At 39.1% G+C, this 17,902-nt stretch overlaps 1 protein-coding gene across 1 annotated transcript in view; it reads right to left on the bottom strand.

Moving 5' to 3' along the window:
• The window catches only part of LOC140169354 (sortilin-related receptor-like), a 124,102-nt gene that overhangs the window by 27,512 nt on the left and 78,688 nt on the right, over positions 1 to 17,902 (bottom strand). Inside the window, 11 exon segments of the mRNA XM_072192610.1 lie at positions 468 to 588; positions 3,588 to 3,740; positions 4,518 to 4,670; positions 5,794 to 5,964; positions 8,418 to 8,570; positions 9,783 to 9,920; positions 13,735 to 13,875; positions 14,859 to 14,996; positions 15,281 to 15,409; positions 16,555 to 16,674; positions 17,575 to 17,691. Coding sequence (XP_072048711.1) covers positions 468 to 588; positions 3,588 to 3,740; positions 4,518 to 4,670; positions 5,794 to 5,964; positions 8,418 to 8,570; positions 9,783 to 9,920; positions 13,735 to 13,875; positions 14,859 to 14,996; positions 15,281 to 15,409; positions 16,555 to 16,674; positions 17,575 to 17,691 — 1,534 coding nt within the window.

Raw genomic sequence — 17,902 nt, 5'->3', positions numbered from 1 at the left:
TAATAACTCACAATGACTCCGGACGCGCAACAATGACTTCTGCGCGCGCGTGCGTGTGTATAAGCTACGCGTTATGGCAACGCACATGCCTACGCGATGCCGTCGCGCTTCTGTGATTGGTAGCTCTTGTTGTTGGCGCAAATGTTATATTCGCCTGGTTGATTTTTTTGTAGGGTAGGTGACAACAATGAAGCAAACTGGTTATATTTAACAGCTTTTTATGGCATAAAATAACATAAAATGCCATTTTGATTTGTTCAAAATATTAGATACGACGGTAATGAATGACAATAATAACTTTGCATCATTTATTTTGCGGTCATTGTGTGAAACTGTCGGGTTTTGTTTTGGGCCTCCCTATTCGGAAAAATACCTCAGCCCAAAACAAAACCCTCCGATTTCACACAATGACCTCAAAATAGATGGTGCGCAGTTATTATTGTCTAATTCACTCATCATTGACTCACCTTTTGTAGAGATTATAGGTGTAATGCATATAAGGAGTTGTCGGTGGCTGCCATTCGGCACGTACATTATATGTGAGGTACAGGGCGACAAAGAAATCTCTCACTACAAATGTGTCATTAACTGAAAGACAAAAACAATGGGAGAAGTACTGAATTATTCATGAACATATGTGACCTGCTACCACACAATGAGCGTAAAGTCCAAGTTGGCTGTTTCGAGATGTCCTGGCTGCGGCGTTGGTGTTCTTTGTTTCACATGCACCTGTTCAAGCCTATAGTACGTCTGCATGTCCTTTGTGAATGGGTGGCACAATGGGCCATTTACAAAGGACATACTACTGGTGTGTGCATGTGTGCGGCAAACAAAGAACATCAACTCAGCAGCCAGGATGTCTCGAAATTACCATCTTGCGACTTTATTCTCATTTCATGGTAGCAGATAACATATAGAGTGCAAAACCTTTTTGTTTATGTATGGCAAGTCATAGACCTAAACTGAGCTCAAAAAGAAACTTATAATTTTTCACAAGGTCATATCTTGAAATCCTGTCCATCAAATTGAACCAAAATTACACACAGATTTACTTCAATACTCTACTCTTAACACATGTCAGTAACCAAGCAGTTTTCAACTGACACAACAGTAAATGCACTGACATGGGACAGCTTCCTGGACCACATTCACAGCCCAGTCCTGTTTCATGAAAAAAGTATATGAAAAGCAGCAAGCAGCACCGTTTTATCATCTGTGCAAGGATCTTGTGTGCATTCTCACAGATTTTTTGTCCTGGGTGCCAAATGTTGGGCTGTGAAAGTGAAGGAAGTCCAGGAAGCTGTCCCATGACAGTGCATTTTCTGTTGTGTCAGTTGGACAACTGCTTGGTTACTGACATGTGTTTTGAGTAGAGTATTAAGGTAATCCTGTGTGTAATTTTGGTTCATTTTGATTGATAGTATTTTAAGATATGACCTTGTGATTCACAAGTTGTAAAAAATTATAAGGTTCTTTTTGAGCTCAGTTTATATATTTATCATTGTTTTTACGATATGAATTGGATAATGTAGTAGGGATGCAAGAGTAAGCCATATAGAATATTGTATTGTGATTTTCCCCCCACAAAATGTTAGTTTGTTATCTTTTAATTATGAGTTGAACAAATCGAGGTAAAATGAAAGGAAATCATCACTTCATTCCAGCATTTAGATCGTGAACATATGTGACACGATCAACGGAAATGAGACGAATGTCACTAATATTGATTTTGAGATATTGGCAAAGAAAGTGTTAAAATTCTTTTGTTTTATACTGTTTTCATCAATTGATCAAGTGACGTAACTTCGCAAAGAAAAGTCGTATCGACATGGAGTTTTCAGTTTTTGAAAGCTCTAAATGTCCTCTTTAGGAACATATGAAGAGCTTAGTTTCAAAACCCCTTACAACCACTTGAGCAATTTTGAGAACACATCAAAAAATCATCAAAAAAAATAACTGATATAAGGGGGTTTCAACAAAAGCAGTTTTTGGCAGGATGCTCATCCTAACTACGCATCCGCCAGAAACTGCTTTTGTTGCAAACCCCATCAGTGATTTTTTTTGATGATTTTTTGATGTGTTCTCAAAATTGCTCAAGTGGATGTAAGGGGTTTTGAAACTAAGCGCTTCATATATAAAACTCATTTTCGACCAGGGTCGACATGTGACTCATTCCCTTGATCATGTCACATACGTGTATCAGTGAATATGTGGGCTATTCCATTTAAAATCCACACTACTGTATGTACCCCTGTGGAAGATTTTGAAAATATCTTCCCCAGGGGGGAGTATGACTAGCAAATAGAATGAACACATTAGGCAGCTCCATTTGATTTTCATACATCCTCTAAGAAAGATTCAACTTGAATCTTCCACTGAGGGAGTGTGAATTTGGAATGGATCTGCTAACGTCTTCATTCCATTTGAAATTCATGCTCACCCTGTGGAAGATATTTCCAAAATCTGCTACAGGGGTTGTGTGGATTTTAAATGGAACAGCCCAATGGTGGTGGTAGTAGTAGCGCTACTGCTACTTTTTATTTATATAGTTATTATTTATCAGTGCACTATTACAAAATTTAAAGCACACAATATAACACAATGCATAATAATGCAATGGTAAGAGGAAGGCTGTTCCATTATAGACCTATAATATTGAAAAGTACAATGAAAAAATGAGGATTCTGATTTAGTTTTCTCATTTTTAATTTGACTTAGTAATAATGCAACCAGATTCACAATATTATTGGCATGTGTGTTCTCTCACAGCCCCTACAGTACATGTAGTTCCACTTGTAAATTTATATGGTTCAAGCAAGGTCACTTTTTCTTAATTGCATGAAACTGAAGAAGATGAGAGTACATTTTTATTTTAATAGCTGTGACCTGTGAAATATGAATTTGAAATGAAGAAAATTATTGCATTATTTTTTTCATCTGCAAATGTGCCATTTTTCATTTGACAAAATCTAAAAAAATCTTTAAAAAAAAATCTTAAAAAAAACAACCCCTCATTCCGCATTCGATTTTGAAACTGCCATGGGTTTTGAGACATAGCATTATCTTTTTTAGACTTACCATTGCATATAGCTTGGTCTTCATCCGAAGCATCCCAGCAGTCACGAATGCCATTACATTTACAAGACTTTCATTTACACTTACCATGGCACATAGTTTGGTCTTCATCCGAACCATCCCAGCAGTCACGAATGCCATTACATTTACAAGACTTATCATTCACACTTACCATGGCACATAGCTTGGTCTTCATCCGAACCATCCCAGCAGTCACGAATGCCATTACATTTACAAGACTTATCATTCACACTTACCATGGCACATAGCTTGGTCTTCATCCGAACCATCCCAGCAGTCACAAATGCCATTACATTTACAAGACTTATCATTCACACTTACCATGGCACATAGCTTGGTCTTCATCCGAACCATCCCAGCAGTCACGAATGCCATTACATTTACAAGACTTATCATTCACACTTACCATGGCACATAGTTTGGTCTTCATCCGAACCATCCCAGCAGTCACGAATGCCATTACATTTACAAGACTTATCATTCACACTTACCATTGCACATATCTGAGTCTTCATCCGAACCATCCCAGCAGTCACGAATGCCATTACATTTACGAGATATATCGATGCAGTAGTCATAATCACGGCATTGGAACTCATAACGAGGATCGCAGCTTGATTGAGTAGTCATGGGATGCTGTGTAGCTATAAAAAAATCGGAGAACGCAAATAGTTAACTGGGAAGTAGTATATATCATCACCCTCATAACCAAAGTGCCGTAAGTCATTATTACATGTTTCTCATTTGCAATTTTGATTTTCTGAGTAATAAACCCATAATTAATCAAATTTCCAGCCGCATTCTTCATTAACTTGTGGAATTCATCTCTTTTGATGTATTCCACAAGTTAATGAAGAATGCGGCTGGAAATTTTATTACTTATGGGTTTATTACTCAGAAAATCAAAATTGCAAATGAGAAACATGTAATAATGACTTAGGCACTTTGGATATGAGGGTGACGATATGTGATCTTATCCCAATCACTCAAACGTTGGCAATCATAAACTTGAGAAATAGGCAAAAGGAGCAGGGTACGCAGGTTTTTGCCACAGGTGAAAAAAAAACATATGATTTTAACCACAGTTTTTACCGCTTGGCAAAAACTGCAGTTTTTGCCGGCAAAAATGGCAAAAACTAAAAAAGTGATAAAAAGTTCAGTTTTTTCATCTCAAAACAAATTATTATGTTACAGTTCTAGTTGAGATCCTTACACCCTTATGGAAGACATGACCACACTGGGGTGTAGATTTCAAAAAAGATTCACCCACAATGGTATCTTCATTTCACACTCCCTACGTGGACGATTAAGGTCGTATCTTCCTCAGGGGGTGTGAGGATTTCAAATGGAATATCCCATTTCGACTTTCAGTAACAGGCGAGAATTTCTTAAAACAAGGACCACAAAAAAAAAAGACTTACGACAGTATTCCTCATCAGACTCATCATAACAGTCATAGTAACCGTCACATTTCTTGCCATACGGGATGCAACGTTCGTGATTCCTGCACATAAACTCTCCTCGTCCACATCTCCGCACTGTTGTAATCTCTGGTATCTCAGTGGTTATATAATCTGTGTGAGAGAACATTCCCAAAGAAGTCGTCATCATCAATTGGACCAATCAGCAACATTGTTAGAATAATTTCACCACGCAAAAAAAATTGGGGTGAATTATTTGCAAAGCTCCATTCTGATTGGTGATTAAAGTAAAGATATCATGTAATTGACCAATCAGAGGCAATGTTAGATCGGTAGATTGAGTGCTCACCGCAGGGTTCGCAGGTTTTGCCACAGCAATGACCCAAGTTTGGTTGCAATAGGATTTGAACTGTTCATATGCCTAAAAAGCCTACATGTACATAATTGTTGACGGACACACAACTGGCAACACCCCCACATGGCACACACACTGACTGACGGATGGATGGACACACGACTCATGATGCCGTAAGGTCTTTTCCTTTGGATGACCTAAAAATGATACTCTTAACATCATGTTTTGATATAGAATAGCGTGCACCCAGTTGAGTGCAGCAGTTACTCTATATAATTGCGCGTTGTGTACTGTGTGACTGTCGCACGCGTTATGTGAATATACGCTGAGCGAAGTTGGGACTTTATTGATGCTCGCAGTAACAAAAAAACATAACAATGTTCACCAGTTATAAGCTGCACAAACTTTATTCATTTATTTATTACATTTGGCAAAAAGCACAGGCAATACCCAATAGTGCTAAATTAAAGGGAAGCCCTACATTCAAAGCGAACAAATAATAAACTGAAAAGCAAAAACAAGATAAAAAACACAATTTAAACTGCTTTAACTGCAGCCTTGAAAGCGGACAAGGTGGGACAACGTACAGACAACATTTTCTGGTAGCTCATTCCATAACATAGGACCTAGGTGGAAGAAACTTCTTTGACAAAGTGTGAGGCGGCTGAAAGGTGGGTAGAGAGCTCGGGAATGGTTACATCTTGAGTTGGAACATGAATGAGGTGTGAATACATTAGGAGCAGATGAAAGGCCAGCAAGAATTTTGAACACATGGCGCACCGTAAAGGAATCGTGACAGGCTTCAAGAGAAGGGAGGTGAGTTTGGGAAAGGAGGCTGTCATGATCCAGGTCCCAAGATTGTAATAATATGACTTGGCAGGCAAACCTCTGAACAAAACTGTAACTAAATGCATCTCTTACCGCCACAATTTTCTTCATCTGCACCATTGCCACAGTCGTCCTCTCCATCACACACCCACCACCTCCAGATACAGGCCTGTGAAGCACCAGGGCCACACGGATATTTGAAGGTGCTGCATTCTTCTACTGGAGATTCAGTAGTCCAATCGTAATAGGGATATGGTGTCGTAGCTGTAAATTAAAAACAAAAATAGTTTCATCTTATCACAGATAGTTATTTAATGTTTCTGATTTCATATTAATATGTGTGAGAGTGGACATTTGTGTGCATAGGCGTTTGTAAATGCCTCCAAACGAGGACCTACATATGGAAACACACCATACAACGAGGATACTCCTCCAAATGAGGACGTTCTCGGTTTGTTACTATGACCAGGATGATGTAAATGATGCAAATATGCATAAAAGATAGCATATAAGATAGGTCCCCCATAGGGGGGTATAGGACGGGTCACAGTTGGATAGTAAGTTGTCTGGTGTGTCTGTGTGAGGTCCACAGTGTGTCAATTAAAAAGGTGTGTGAGTCCTCGGTTAGATCCTCGTTAAGTCGAGGTCCTCGTTTGAACGTATTTACAATGTGAACCTCTAATGGGGGACCATCCTCGGTACAAGAAGGTCTGCAAATGACCGCAACTGCATGCGTATAATGTATTTGCGAAGTGCGTCCTCTATCATATACGCGAGATATAACGTCTGCAGTTGCTAGGTGAAATTCCATACACACAAAAATACAAACAAAATGGAGGAAAACATCCTCGGCATGTTGATTGAGTACGGATTCATACGGCCGAGTTTGCATAGTCCCGAAACGGTGCCCACGTTTGGGAGCGATTACCGGTACATGTTGTGTATACGGCAAAAAAAGAAACAAGTTTGTTTCCAGTAGCTTGTGCTCATTGCTTTCTTTGAGCCATTTTTTGTGCATTGCTTTTTTAATTTAATATGTTCAAAAATTATAAAACCAAAAAAAGGGGAAAGAAAAGAAAAGAAATTCAAGCTTAAAATAACTCAGAAGTTCAACCAGGAAACAATTTACATCTTAAATAAATCATTGAAGAAAACAAATCTGACAGTAACAAACAAACAGATTGTGATGGTCAACCCATAACAAGGATTTGGAAACCAACGGCACAGGGGAGAAATACAAAATCCTGTGTGTGCAACTTGCTTATATTTTTTCAATTTTTCATGTCTTTTTAATTTCTTGCCTTTAAAAAAAAATTAAATACAAATTTCTAGGGGCTGTTATCTAGTTTGAAGGCTTGAGTGTATGATCTTGAATACCACAAACAGATGAAGGTACCCGTAATGCAGCTATGACTTAAGTAGAGTCTGACGTTTACCGTTTTCTAAAATCCATTTTCAGTGTTGTAATCTGTGTTGTAAAATTTGTAAATCCGTGTCATGAATAAAGCTTAAAATATATAAACAATGATATTAATGTCACAATAAAGTGTTCAATATCGCGATCAATATGCTCTGATTGGAATATTCTCACAATAATAGGCCGACTATTACAATGTTTGGAGGGATATAGGGGGTTCATGCCTTGGTAATATACCTTTATTTCAATATTATTAAACAGTATTTTTATCATAAAAATTGACATACACAACTCAAGATTGTTTTTAACATTTATTTCTCTTATCTTTTAACAATTTTTTGTCACATCATACAAAAATGTCATTTTCTGTGTTGTACCTTTGATTCCGTGATTTTCTTCCGTTTTCCGTAAAACGGAAAACTTCGGACTCTAGACTTACGTATGGCTGCATTAGGATTTAAACTGTTCATATAAGACCAAAAAAGGGAACCAGAGTTTCTGACCATGGTCCACCTATACTGAAAATCTGATGTCAATCCACCTATCCATTAACAAGATACAGCATCCAGAGATACGGAAGCATGACAGCACGGACAGTGCAAAAAAACTATGCCTTGAAGTGTAGGCATAAAAACCACATTGTACTTTTCAGACCTGATGCTGGAAACAAACTTTCTTTGGCCTAATTTGTGTAAAACAGAGTCAATGTCCCCGGTTATAGGCTCAGAAAACTGGAAAAAACTCGACCCTGTTTGCAGGTCTAGTGTCCCTGTTTGCTGCTAACACAAGTAGGGGTGTGTGTGTGTATGTTAAACATTCAGATCTCACACCACCAAATCAGAGTCCCATAGAGATATGTGCTAAATTTGCCTTAAGAATACATCATTTTTTCTTCACAGGAGCGACTCAGTTTTAAGCGACAGCTATGATGGTTGAAATCAGCCCTTGCCTGATCCCTCTGGCTGGGAAAAAATATGGGTTGACCGTCATTATTTTTTACGACTGGCCCTCGAAGTCTACGATGTCCGGGAATTGCCTATTTTACAAGCAAAACCATGCCAGTGTTTCTGTAAAGAAAAGGCTGCTTTAAATCATTAGAAGTTATTCAATCTCTCCCATCTGTGGTACACTTGCAGGAATTAATATTACTAATCATGACCAATCCAAATTTGGCTAAAATTATGCAAATTTCTGCTCATTTTAATGCTTAAATTGAGAATGCATGGGTTTTTCTGAGAAGTGAAATTAAGGGCGCACAACCATATAATTCTATTTGGTGGTGTGAAATCTGAAGACTTACCACATTGTTGTTCATCTGACCAGTCTCCACAATCATTATCACCATCGCATTTCCAGTATTCGGGTACACAGTGGCCATTTCTGCATTCAAACTGGTACGACTCGCAAGAAGATGGAATGTTGGTGGGCAGTTCAGTATAATAACTATAATCATCTGGATTTAAAGAACAACAAAATTGATGTAGCATTTTTGTTCCATTAACCGCCCATGCCACTGAAAGCACCCACCCAGCGACTTTCAGGCATGGGAATACGCATTCATGATAAAGTCTGGAAAAGCTGGAAAAGCACGTAAAATTTGACAAAAACACCTGAAAATGGGCTGAAAAAAAATAAAACTGCAGGAATTTTGACATCAAAAAAGACTGGTTCCTGAGTTTTGACTGGGAATTCTCATGCCTGGACTTTAAAACAAACAATATTCATGTGCAGGATCCAACTACACATGTATCAAACATTGAACCATCTACACATCCATATTTACACCATTTTTTATGTATGCAATTTTGTAAACAATGTGAAAAAAAATATGCTTACACCCTGGGTGGTTAATGGAACAAATATGGTATTACATTATGATAATCACTCATGATTTGGGATGGAGAGAGGTATAATGGGAAGGAAGAAAGAAAAAAGAGGAGCACAAATTACAGAACCAAAATAGAACAAATGCAAGGGAGTAACTACTCCTCAGCCACTATCTGGCCTTCAACGCAAGCTTTCATTTGGTCCCTGTCCCTAGAGGTGCGTGACCGATTGCTCGTAGCTATGGGTCATGTCCACCATACTATGATGGCCACCCGGGGATGGCCACTCCTGGCGTAAAAGGTGGAAGGTTACAGGGTTTACTTAACATTTTGCTGGGATTTTTGCTGGGGGAGCACATCTATGACACTAACAAAGAAGGTGCCAAAATCTGAATTTTAATGATTTTTATGATCCTCCGGATGAGCAAGGGCTATTCCATTTAAAATCCACATTGGAAATATCTACCACAGGGGGAGTATGAATTGTAAATGGAATGACCACATTAGCAGCTCCATTTGAAATTCACCCTCCATCTGTGTAAGATACAGGTTGAAACTTTCTCAGAGGGTGTACAAAATTCAAATGGAACTGCCTAATGTGCTCATTCCATTTGTAATTCAAACTCTCTGTGCAAGAAATTTAAAAAATCTTCCACAGGGGTAGTGTGGATTTTAAATGGAATAGTCCAATAGACCTTTAAGGGATGTTTCAAACTAGATGTCGCGGTTTCCGACGCACAGCGTCAACCATGATGCCTCCACCAAAGGGAGTGATGTGGCCCTCAATAGGTGATACAAAGCCAGTGGATTACACGAAACGAGCCAGATTTCAAACTTACTGCAATCCCATTCATCTGAGTTGTCCCCACAGTCATCGACTCCATCACACTTCCACCAGTAGTAAACGCAACGTCCATTGTAACAACTGAACTCATTTGTGCCACACGATCCTGAGGTTGTAGACGTAGTGGGTGCATCTGCAAAAGATTGATATGAAAATCAAAACAATACATAGGATAATAATCCATAGTACGTATGCTTTCTAAGTGGTTACTACAATTCACCACATTCTTGTTCACACCATCTAAATGTATAGGATAATACTCCATAGGATATAGTACATATGTGACATGATCAAGGGGAATGAGTCACATGCCGACCCTGGTCAAAAATGTGTTTTACACATGTTTCTAAAAAGGACATTTAGCCCTAACACCCAAAAATCTTACAAAATCTTACGATGAAACAATGTGCGCATGCATGAATCCCAGGGTCTGCGATGACGCAATCACCCTAAGTGTTATATGCAGGCATGAGACAGAGGTTCAATAAAAAAAGTGGAAAAGCACCAAAAAGAAGGAAAATGAATGAATCTCCTATACTTTTGTACAGAGAAGAAAAACTCAAAAAAGAGGAATTCCTCTAATCCGAGGAAAAATCACATCCCTGTATATGCGCACGGAATTGCTGGCCGGGCAGCAATAACCCGTGTAGCTACCGGTCCGTGATCGTGTGCTTGGCATGCGAGGGTCAAAGGTTGGAATCCGGGGTGCCAAGTCAAAATTCTTCTTCTCCTTGACTTTTTCGGATCTTCTTTTACTTCCAATCCCAAAAAGCAGGGTCCAGTGTTAGGGTTAACTAAGATGTATTTTTCCAGATAGAGCCTACCCTAACCCTAACACCCAAAAATCTTACAAAATCTTACGATGAAAATAATCTGCGCATGCATGAATCCCAGGGTTTGCGATGACGCAATCACCCTACGTGGTATATGCGCACAGAATTGCTGGCCGGGCAGCAATAACCCGTGTAGCTACCGGTCCGTGATCGTGTGCTTGGCATGCGAGGGGTCAAAGGTTCGAGTCCCGGGGGTGCCAAGTCAAAATTCTTCTTCTCCTTGACTTTTTCGGATCTTCTTTGACTTCCGATCCCAAAAAGCAGGGTCCAGTGTTAGGGTTAGAGCTTTCAGAAACTGAAAACCCCATGTTGATACGGCTTTTCTTTGCGAAGTTATGTCAATTTATCAATCGCTGAAAACAATATAAAACAAAAGAATTTTAACACTTTCTTTGCTAATATCTCAAAATCAATATTAGCGACATCCGACTCATTCCCCTTGATCATCTCGCGTATGCTTTCAAAGGGGTTACCACAATTAACCACGTTTTTGTTCACACCATCTAAATGCATAGGATAATACTCCATATGCTTTCAAAGTGGTTACCACAATTCACCACATTCTTGTTCACACCATCTAAATGTATAGGATAATACTCCATAGGATAGTACATATGTGACGTGATCAAGGGGAATGAGTCACATGCCGACCCTGGTCAAAAATGTGTTTTACACATGTTTCTAAAAAGAACATTTAGATCTTTCAGAAACTGAAAACCCCATGTTGATACAGCTTTTCTTTGCGAAGTTATGTCAATTTATCAATCGCTAAAAACAATATAAAACAAAAGAATTTTAACACTTTCTTTGCTAATATCTCAAAATCAATATTAGCGACATCTGACTCATTCATTCCCCTTGATCATGTCGCTTATGCTTTCAAAGGGGTTACCACAATTAACCATGTTTTTGTTCACATCATCTAAAAGAAAAGCATATCTCGGGTGTTTAATTTGACTGGGGTAATGAGAAAAATATAACCTTTCTTCTGACAGTAAAATCTCAGTTTTGATGAAGAAAAATGGGGAATGTGGCTGCTGAGGTAATCAATGCTCTATAATCTTTGATGATTTGTATATAGAAATTTTAACAGGGATAGCGCTAACTTGCGCCATGGGGTCATAGGCGTATTCTTGTAGCTTTTGGCGCACAAAATTACCATTATAGAGGCTGCTAAAGGGTCATTTTAACCCTTTATTTCTATTGTTTTGGATCCATATTTTCACAAAATGTCTAATTTTTGACCCCTTGTTTGAAAACCTAGTGCTACCCCATTCGAAATATAGGATGCACAACTATCACTGCCCGGGGCAGCGTTATCCGTGTGGCTAACGGTCGGTGATCATGTGCTTGGCATGCGGGGAGGGTGTCTAAGGTTCAATCCCGGTGGTGCCAAGTGACTTCTTGTCTTCTCTCCTTTTTGGTTTCTGCTTTAACTTCCGATAGCAAAAAGCAGGGTTGGGTGTTAGGTTTAAGTCCCCCCTAACACTTTTTGAAAATATTTTACAAAATGTAAAAAGGAATGAGTAGCCATATTTATTTTACACATGTGGACCAATCCATAGCGTCACATATCATTGCGTTCATTATGTAAACAAGGCGGTTCTCGAACCACGAGTCTCGCCTGCTTTCGTGACCACCTGCTTTTGCGATTACTTTTGGTAGAGGTAAATGAATTTGGCGGTTATCGGCTGGGCACGATTATCTGGCTGATGGTGACTGTACCCACCAAGTTTCAGGCCCATCCAACAGTTTTTACTAATTTGACCTCAGATGACCCCTGGTGACCTCGAAATGACCTTCCAAAAATTTGGCTTTAAATGTTGACTGTACCCACCAAGTTTCATGCCCATACAACAGTTTTTACTAATTTGACCTCAGATGACCCCTGGTGACCTTGAAATGACCTTCCAAAAATTTGGCATTAAATGTTGACTGTACCCACCAAGTTTCATGCCCGTACAACAGTTTTTACTAATTTGACCTCAGATGACCCCTGGTGACCTCGAAATGACCTTCCAAAAATTTGGCTTTAAATGTTGACTGTACCCACCAAGTTTCATGCCCATACAACAGTTTTTACTAATTTGACCTCAGATGACCCCTGGTGACCTTGAAATGACCTTCCAAAAATTTGGCTTTAAATGTTGACTGTACCAACCAAGTTTCATGCCTATACGACAGTTTTTACTCATTTGACCTCAGATGACCCCTACATGACCTCAGTGACCTTGACCCACTAACCAATACAAACCGGTTCTGTCTCTGGTCAAGATGCACCCACCCACCAAGTTTGAGGAACGTGCGACTCCTAGTCTCCGAGAAAATAGGCAGAAGGCAAACTTTAACCAAAACTTTAACCAAATTTGTCACATACACACATACACACGCCCCTACATACGGAAAAGTGATTATATAGTCTCCTGCCTTATCAGGCGAGACAAAAATGAAGCTGTTTTTAAAGTTGCACCACAGTCCTTTATCACCTAACCTCACTAGCTTCCCAGTAACATCAGTTTCCAATGGGTGGAGCGAGTTGGCGCAGCGGTAGTTCCCTCGCCTTTCACCACCGAGGTCCCAGGTTCAAGCCCGGCCGTGCCCAAGGACTGTATGTGCATTTGGTTTATCCCGATTCAATGCTTGCTCTTACAGGTTTCGACAAACCAAGATGGCAGATTTAACATAGCTTTATGTATGATACTTTGAGTCGGTGTCTTTGGGAGCGTGGCCTAGCAGTTAATGCATTGGACTGTGAATCCCAAGGGTTGAGGGTTCAAATCCGAGGTCAACCTGAGCTCGGCTGGCTCTTGAGCAAGGCACTTCACTCTACTTGCTTAGTGCTTCGGAGGGCACTTATAGCCGTCGGTCCCATGTACATGTATTTCTGACATTAATGCAGTGTGCACGTTAAGAACATCACAGGCTATTCAAAAGAGCAGGGGATCATCCCGCACTGTTGACTGTACTTGAAAATACACTCATCTACTCTAGGTTCCAGAGTAAAAAATAAGTACAGCTTGTCTGTACGCAGAGCGATAAAACTCATACATATGAGGCAGGCACTAATAAGGAAGAAGAAGAAGATGAAGAAGCATATAAATATCTTTGACTTACATGGAGTAGTAGTAGTATTATAAGGACAATTTATTTCATCACTGTTATCGTAACAATCATCTTCGAAATCACAGTGCCAACCTCTTGGTATGCATCTGCCATTAGCACACTGGAACTGGTACACACTGCATGTGGGTGTTGCTGAATGTTAAAAACAAACAAACAAACAAATAAATAAATAAATACAATTTTAAAATTTGACAGCCCAAGTATTCAATAACCTACATTGTGACACAATTTGGTCCATGGGGGCCAAAGGTGGTAAATTTGAAATTGAAGTAAAGGCAAAATTATGGAATTAAAATACAATAAAATACATACTTATCATAAAATTTCAGAACTGTCAAACCAAGTATGCTAGACTGTTGGTGTTCTCAGTATATGAAGAGCTTATTTCCAAACCGTGTTAAGTCCACAACCACATGTTTCTCATTTACTTTTGTGATACAATCATAATTACTTTGACAAGTTAGCAACAATGAGTTGTACCATCAACAAGCCATTATTCACCACAACAATGCTGGTTAACAATATGCAGACTATTGTTCTCATTTGGGAATCAAAGGCCTCACCCAGTATTGTTACTGTGCATGCATCCACTATTTGCTTTGTAATGGCGCATCCAACTGAAATTATAATACCTATTGTATAGGGTAGTAATTATAATTATAGTAACTCAATTTTCAAAATTGCCTTCTTTGCCCCCCCCAGCAGATTGTGTCACATTTGGTACTAAAATTACTGATCAATATGTGGAAATTTAACCAATGGGCTATTCCAGTTAAAATCCATACACCTAGTCTGGAAGATGTAACTGTAATATCCCTCACAGGGGGTGTAGAAGTCAAATGGAATCACTCACTCACCCTCTAACCTAATCATGGGTAGAGCGATTTGTCTGTTAAGAGGGAAATCCACACAAGGCCTTGATACAGTTGCAATCCATACACCCCCATATGGAAGACATGACCTTAATCATCCACACAGGGAGTGTGAATTCCAAAGGGGGTTACCTGACTGGGTGACTCCATTTGAAATCTACACCCCCTGTGTGGGCGATTAAGGTAACATCTTCCATAAGGGGTGTATGGATTTCATCAGGAATAGCCCCAATGTTAACTTACCACAGGAGTCGGGTTCATCAGAGCCGTCGCCGCAGTCTTGGTCCCCGTCGCATTTCCATGACATCGCGATACAGCGGCCATTATTGCAATGGAATTGATTGGGTCCACACGTAGTATGGGGCACTATTGTCGTAGTAGCTATTGAAGAAAAAGACATGACTATATTAATGCTTTCCATACTGGATATACATGTATGTTCAACATAAAAAGTCAAAAGTTTTGCAGTATTTTCTCAAAATGTCAACAGGTATCTCTAGAACCACTGAACCAATACTGGGCTTGTTTGTACTCATTTAAATGCATTAGTCATGTTGATTCCAAATATGACCATGAATTTTTTTCAACTTCTTAATGAAAATTTGAAATTTATCGTCCCCGTGGGGAAAAGGACCAAAATAAAAGATGAAATCCCCCATACATACGTTGTGTAAAATTGCAGTTCCTCTCATCTGAGTTGTCATGGCAATCGTTATCAAAGTCACACTGCCATGATGCTGGGATGCAGCGCTGATTGTCACAAGTGAATTTGTCCGCTGCACAAGTAGCATATTCTGAAAAAGGCAACGATAAACACCTTGTTTTATTGATAAGGCTAGTGAAAGTTAATGTTATGTTTCAGTCACATATTTTAGAGCAATTACCGAATAGGGTGCAACTCTACAAGTCTTATTACAAGACTGCCCTACCCCAACCTTAAAACCCTAACCCAAAACCCTAACCCTAAACTCCGTAAACAAGGACTGGACTCAAGTTTAGCTAGTTGCACCCTATTCGGTAATTGTACCCATATTTTTTGTCAAGTGGTGAGGTGACTTTTTCCATTATTCATTAGGCTATTCCATATAAAATCCACACTACCCCTGCGGAAGATTTTGGAAATATCTTCTACAGGGGGAGTACGTTTTTCAAATGTAATCGGTCAGGGTTAATCATTTTGAAACCCATACTCCCCCTGTATTATGGCTTTACCTATATCTTCCACAACTGGAGTGACTATTTCAAATGGAAGTTACCCAATTTCATTAGCCTCCCCCAAAAAAAAAAACACACCAAAAACAGAAACATTTGGTCAGAAAGATATAATGTACTCCCTATTCCAGAAAAATACAGCACTAATTTTTTGGGATTAAAAAAATATTATCAAGTTCTGCCAAATTAAACATAGCTCAATCCTAATCCTTTAGTTAGTCCTAACTGGCAGGATATTGCGAAAAGGCAATGATAATGCATTTTAATGTAAAGATCCTGCAAGGATCGAAAGCTCAGGCCCCTAAAACTTTGAAATTTTACTAAACAGGCTATTTTAGTGGATAAGCAGTTTCCAACAGCTTGCTTTTAAGTTTTTATTTTGGAAAAAAACTATGCTCTATTTCTTTTTTTTCTTATTGCATTTTTGGCCCACCTGTTTTCTTTGTGGCTAAATGATAATAACGTATGACAATGCGGCAAATCCAATTTCACACATACCTATGCGCGCGGGTCTCTGAAACAAACTTTTTTACCTTATTGACTACATCCTCTACCCCTACAACAAAAACAAACTAGTAGAGGGTACATTGATTATGTCATTAAAAGGTCATTTATATTTGTTAACTTATAACCTTTATTTTGGGACACCCTGTACCTCCTTCAGATACCCAATTATTCAAGTGCTTAATTAATGTGGATACGCTTGCCTTTATCAATATCATCTTACCGCAGTTTTGCTCATCCGACATATCACCGCAGTCGTTGTCATAATCGCATAGCCAGCCGGATGGGATGCAACGAGTACCGGTATGGCACTGAAATTCATCAACAGCACACTCCTCAAAGGCTGAAATACAAATATGATTATCAAAGAATGCTTATCACAGGAATATTACGCCATTGTGCTTGTGGCCCCTGAACATGTTAAAACAACTATGCTCCTGAATACTACAATTACATGGTTCATAATTCAGGTGACACAATAACATGATATAAAACTATACAGCACACAGGGTGATCATACTTTACCACCCTACCAAGTTTTGGTTCATTGGTTACTGCATTTAATATTCAGAAATGTCAGCATGACACAAATGATATCATTGGCTTCCTTCCAATGTCTGTTTCACATTTCTGTCCAGCTGGTTATTTTACCATCTTAATTATTGAAATGTGCCCTAGGCAGCTCAAGTCATTATTTATTATAGAGACAGAAATAGTTTCTTTTCTGAATAAAGTTCAGGCAAGACGAAAACAGTGCTTGGAACATCTTTCTGGATAAGTATTTATGAATATTATCAATCATCCAGGTAGATCAAATAATTGTACTAAATTGTAATTCAATTCAACTGGACTTACTATTTTTTTATGGCTACGGTATCACGTCATATCCATGATGCATCATCAGGCAGACTGATCTTGAATTGGCTCTGTATTCTTTGAATCGCGGAGGGGGACTACGCCACAATTTGTCCAAGAGTTACGAACTGACCATCAGGAAAATCCCTAAACGACTCCCGTGTGACGTCACATCTACCATTGTGACGTCACAGGTCAAGAAGACAGAGCCAATTCAAGATCAGTCGGCCTGATGATGCGTCATGGATATGACGTGATACCGTAGCTATAAAAAAAAATAGTAAGTCCAGTTGAATGGAATTACAATTTAGTACAACTTTCTGGATAAGACTAAAACGATGCATATATTAGTCCCAATATATATTTATTCAACTATTCTTGTACTTACGACAACTAAGCTCGTCTGAGTTGTCTCCACAGTCGTTATCATGATCACACTGCCACAATTCCGGGATACAGTTATCATTGGAACACTGGAATTGTCCTGTCGCACAAGTAGTACCCGCTAGAAGAAAATGATTTTCATAAAGACAAGTTAGGTATGTGAGTGGCCTGGGATCAAAAAACGCTGAAATTTATCTCTCAGTAGTGATAGTGATAAGCCATTCCCACTTCCACTGGTTTTTAACCAAACGGTCTTTCTGACCTGCTTTGAGTGATTCTGAATCCCTCTTTGTCCCCATTTGAATAAAATTATGGTTCCTATAGATGCTCTA

The sequence above is a fragment of the Amphiura filiformis genome, chromosome 14, assembly GCF_039555335.1.
Source record: "Amphiura filiformis chromosome 14, Afil_fr2py, whole genome shotgun sequence".
Classification (NCBI taxonomy): domain Eukaryota; kingdom Metazoa; phylum Echinodermata; class Ophiuroidea; order Amphilepidida; family Amphiuridae; genus Amphiura; species Amphiura filiformis.
Note: the sequence above shows the minus strand (reverse complement) of the source record. Positions and strands in the feature narration are given on the sequence as shown.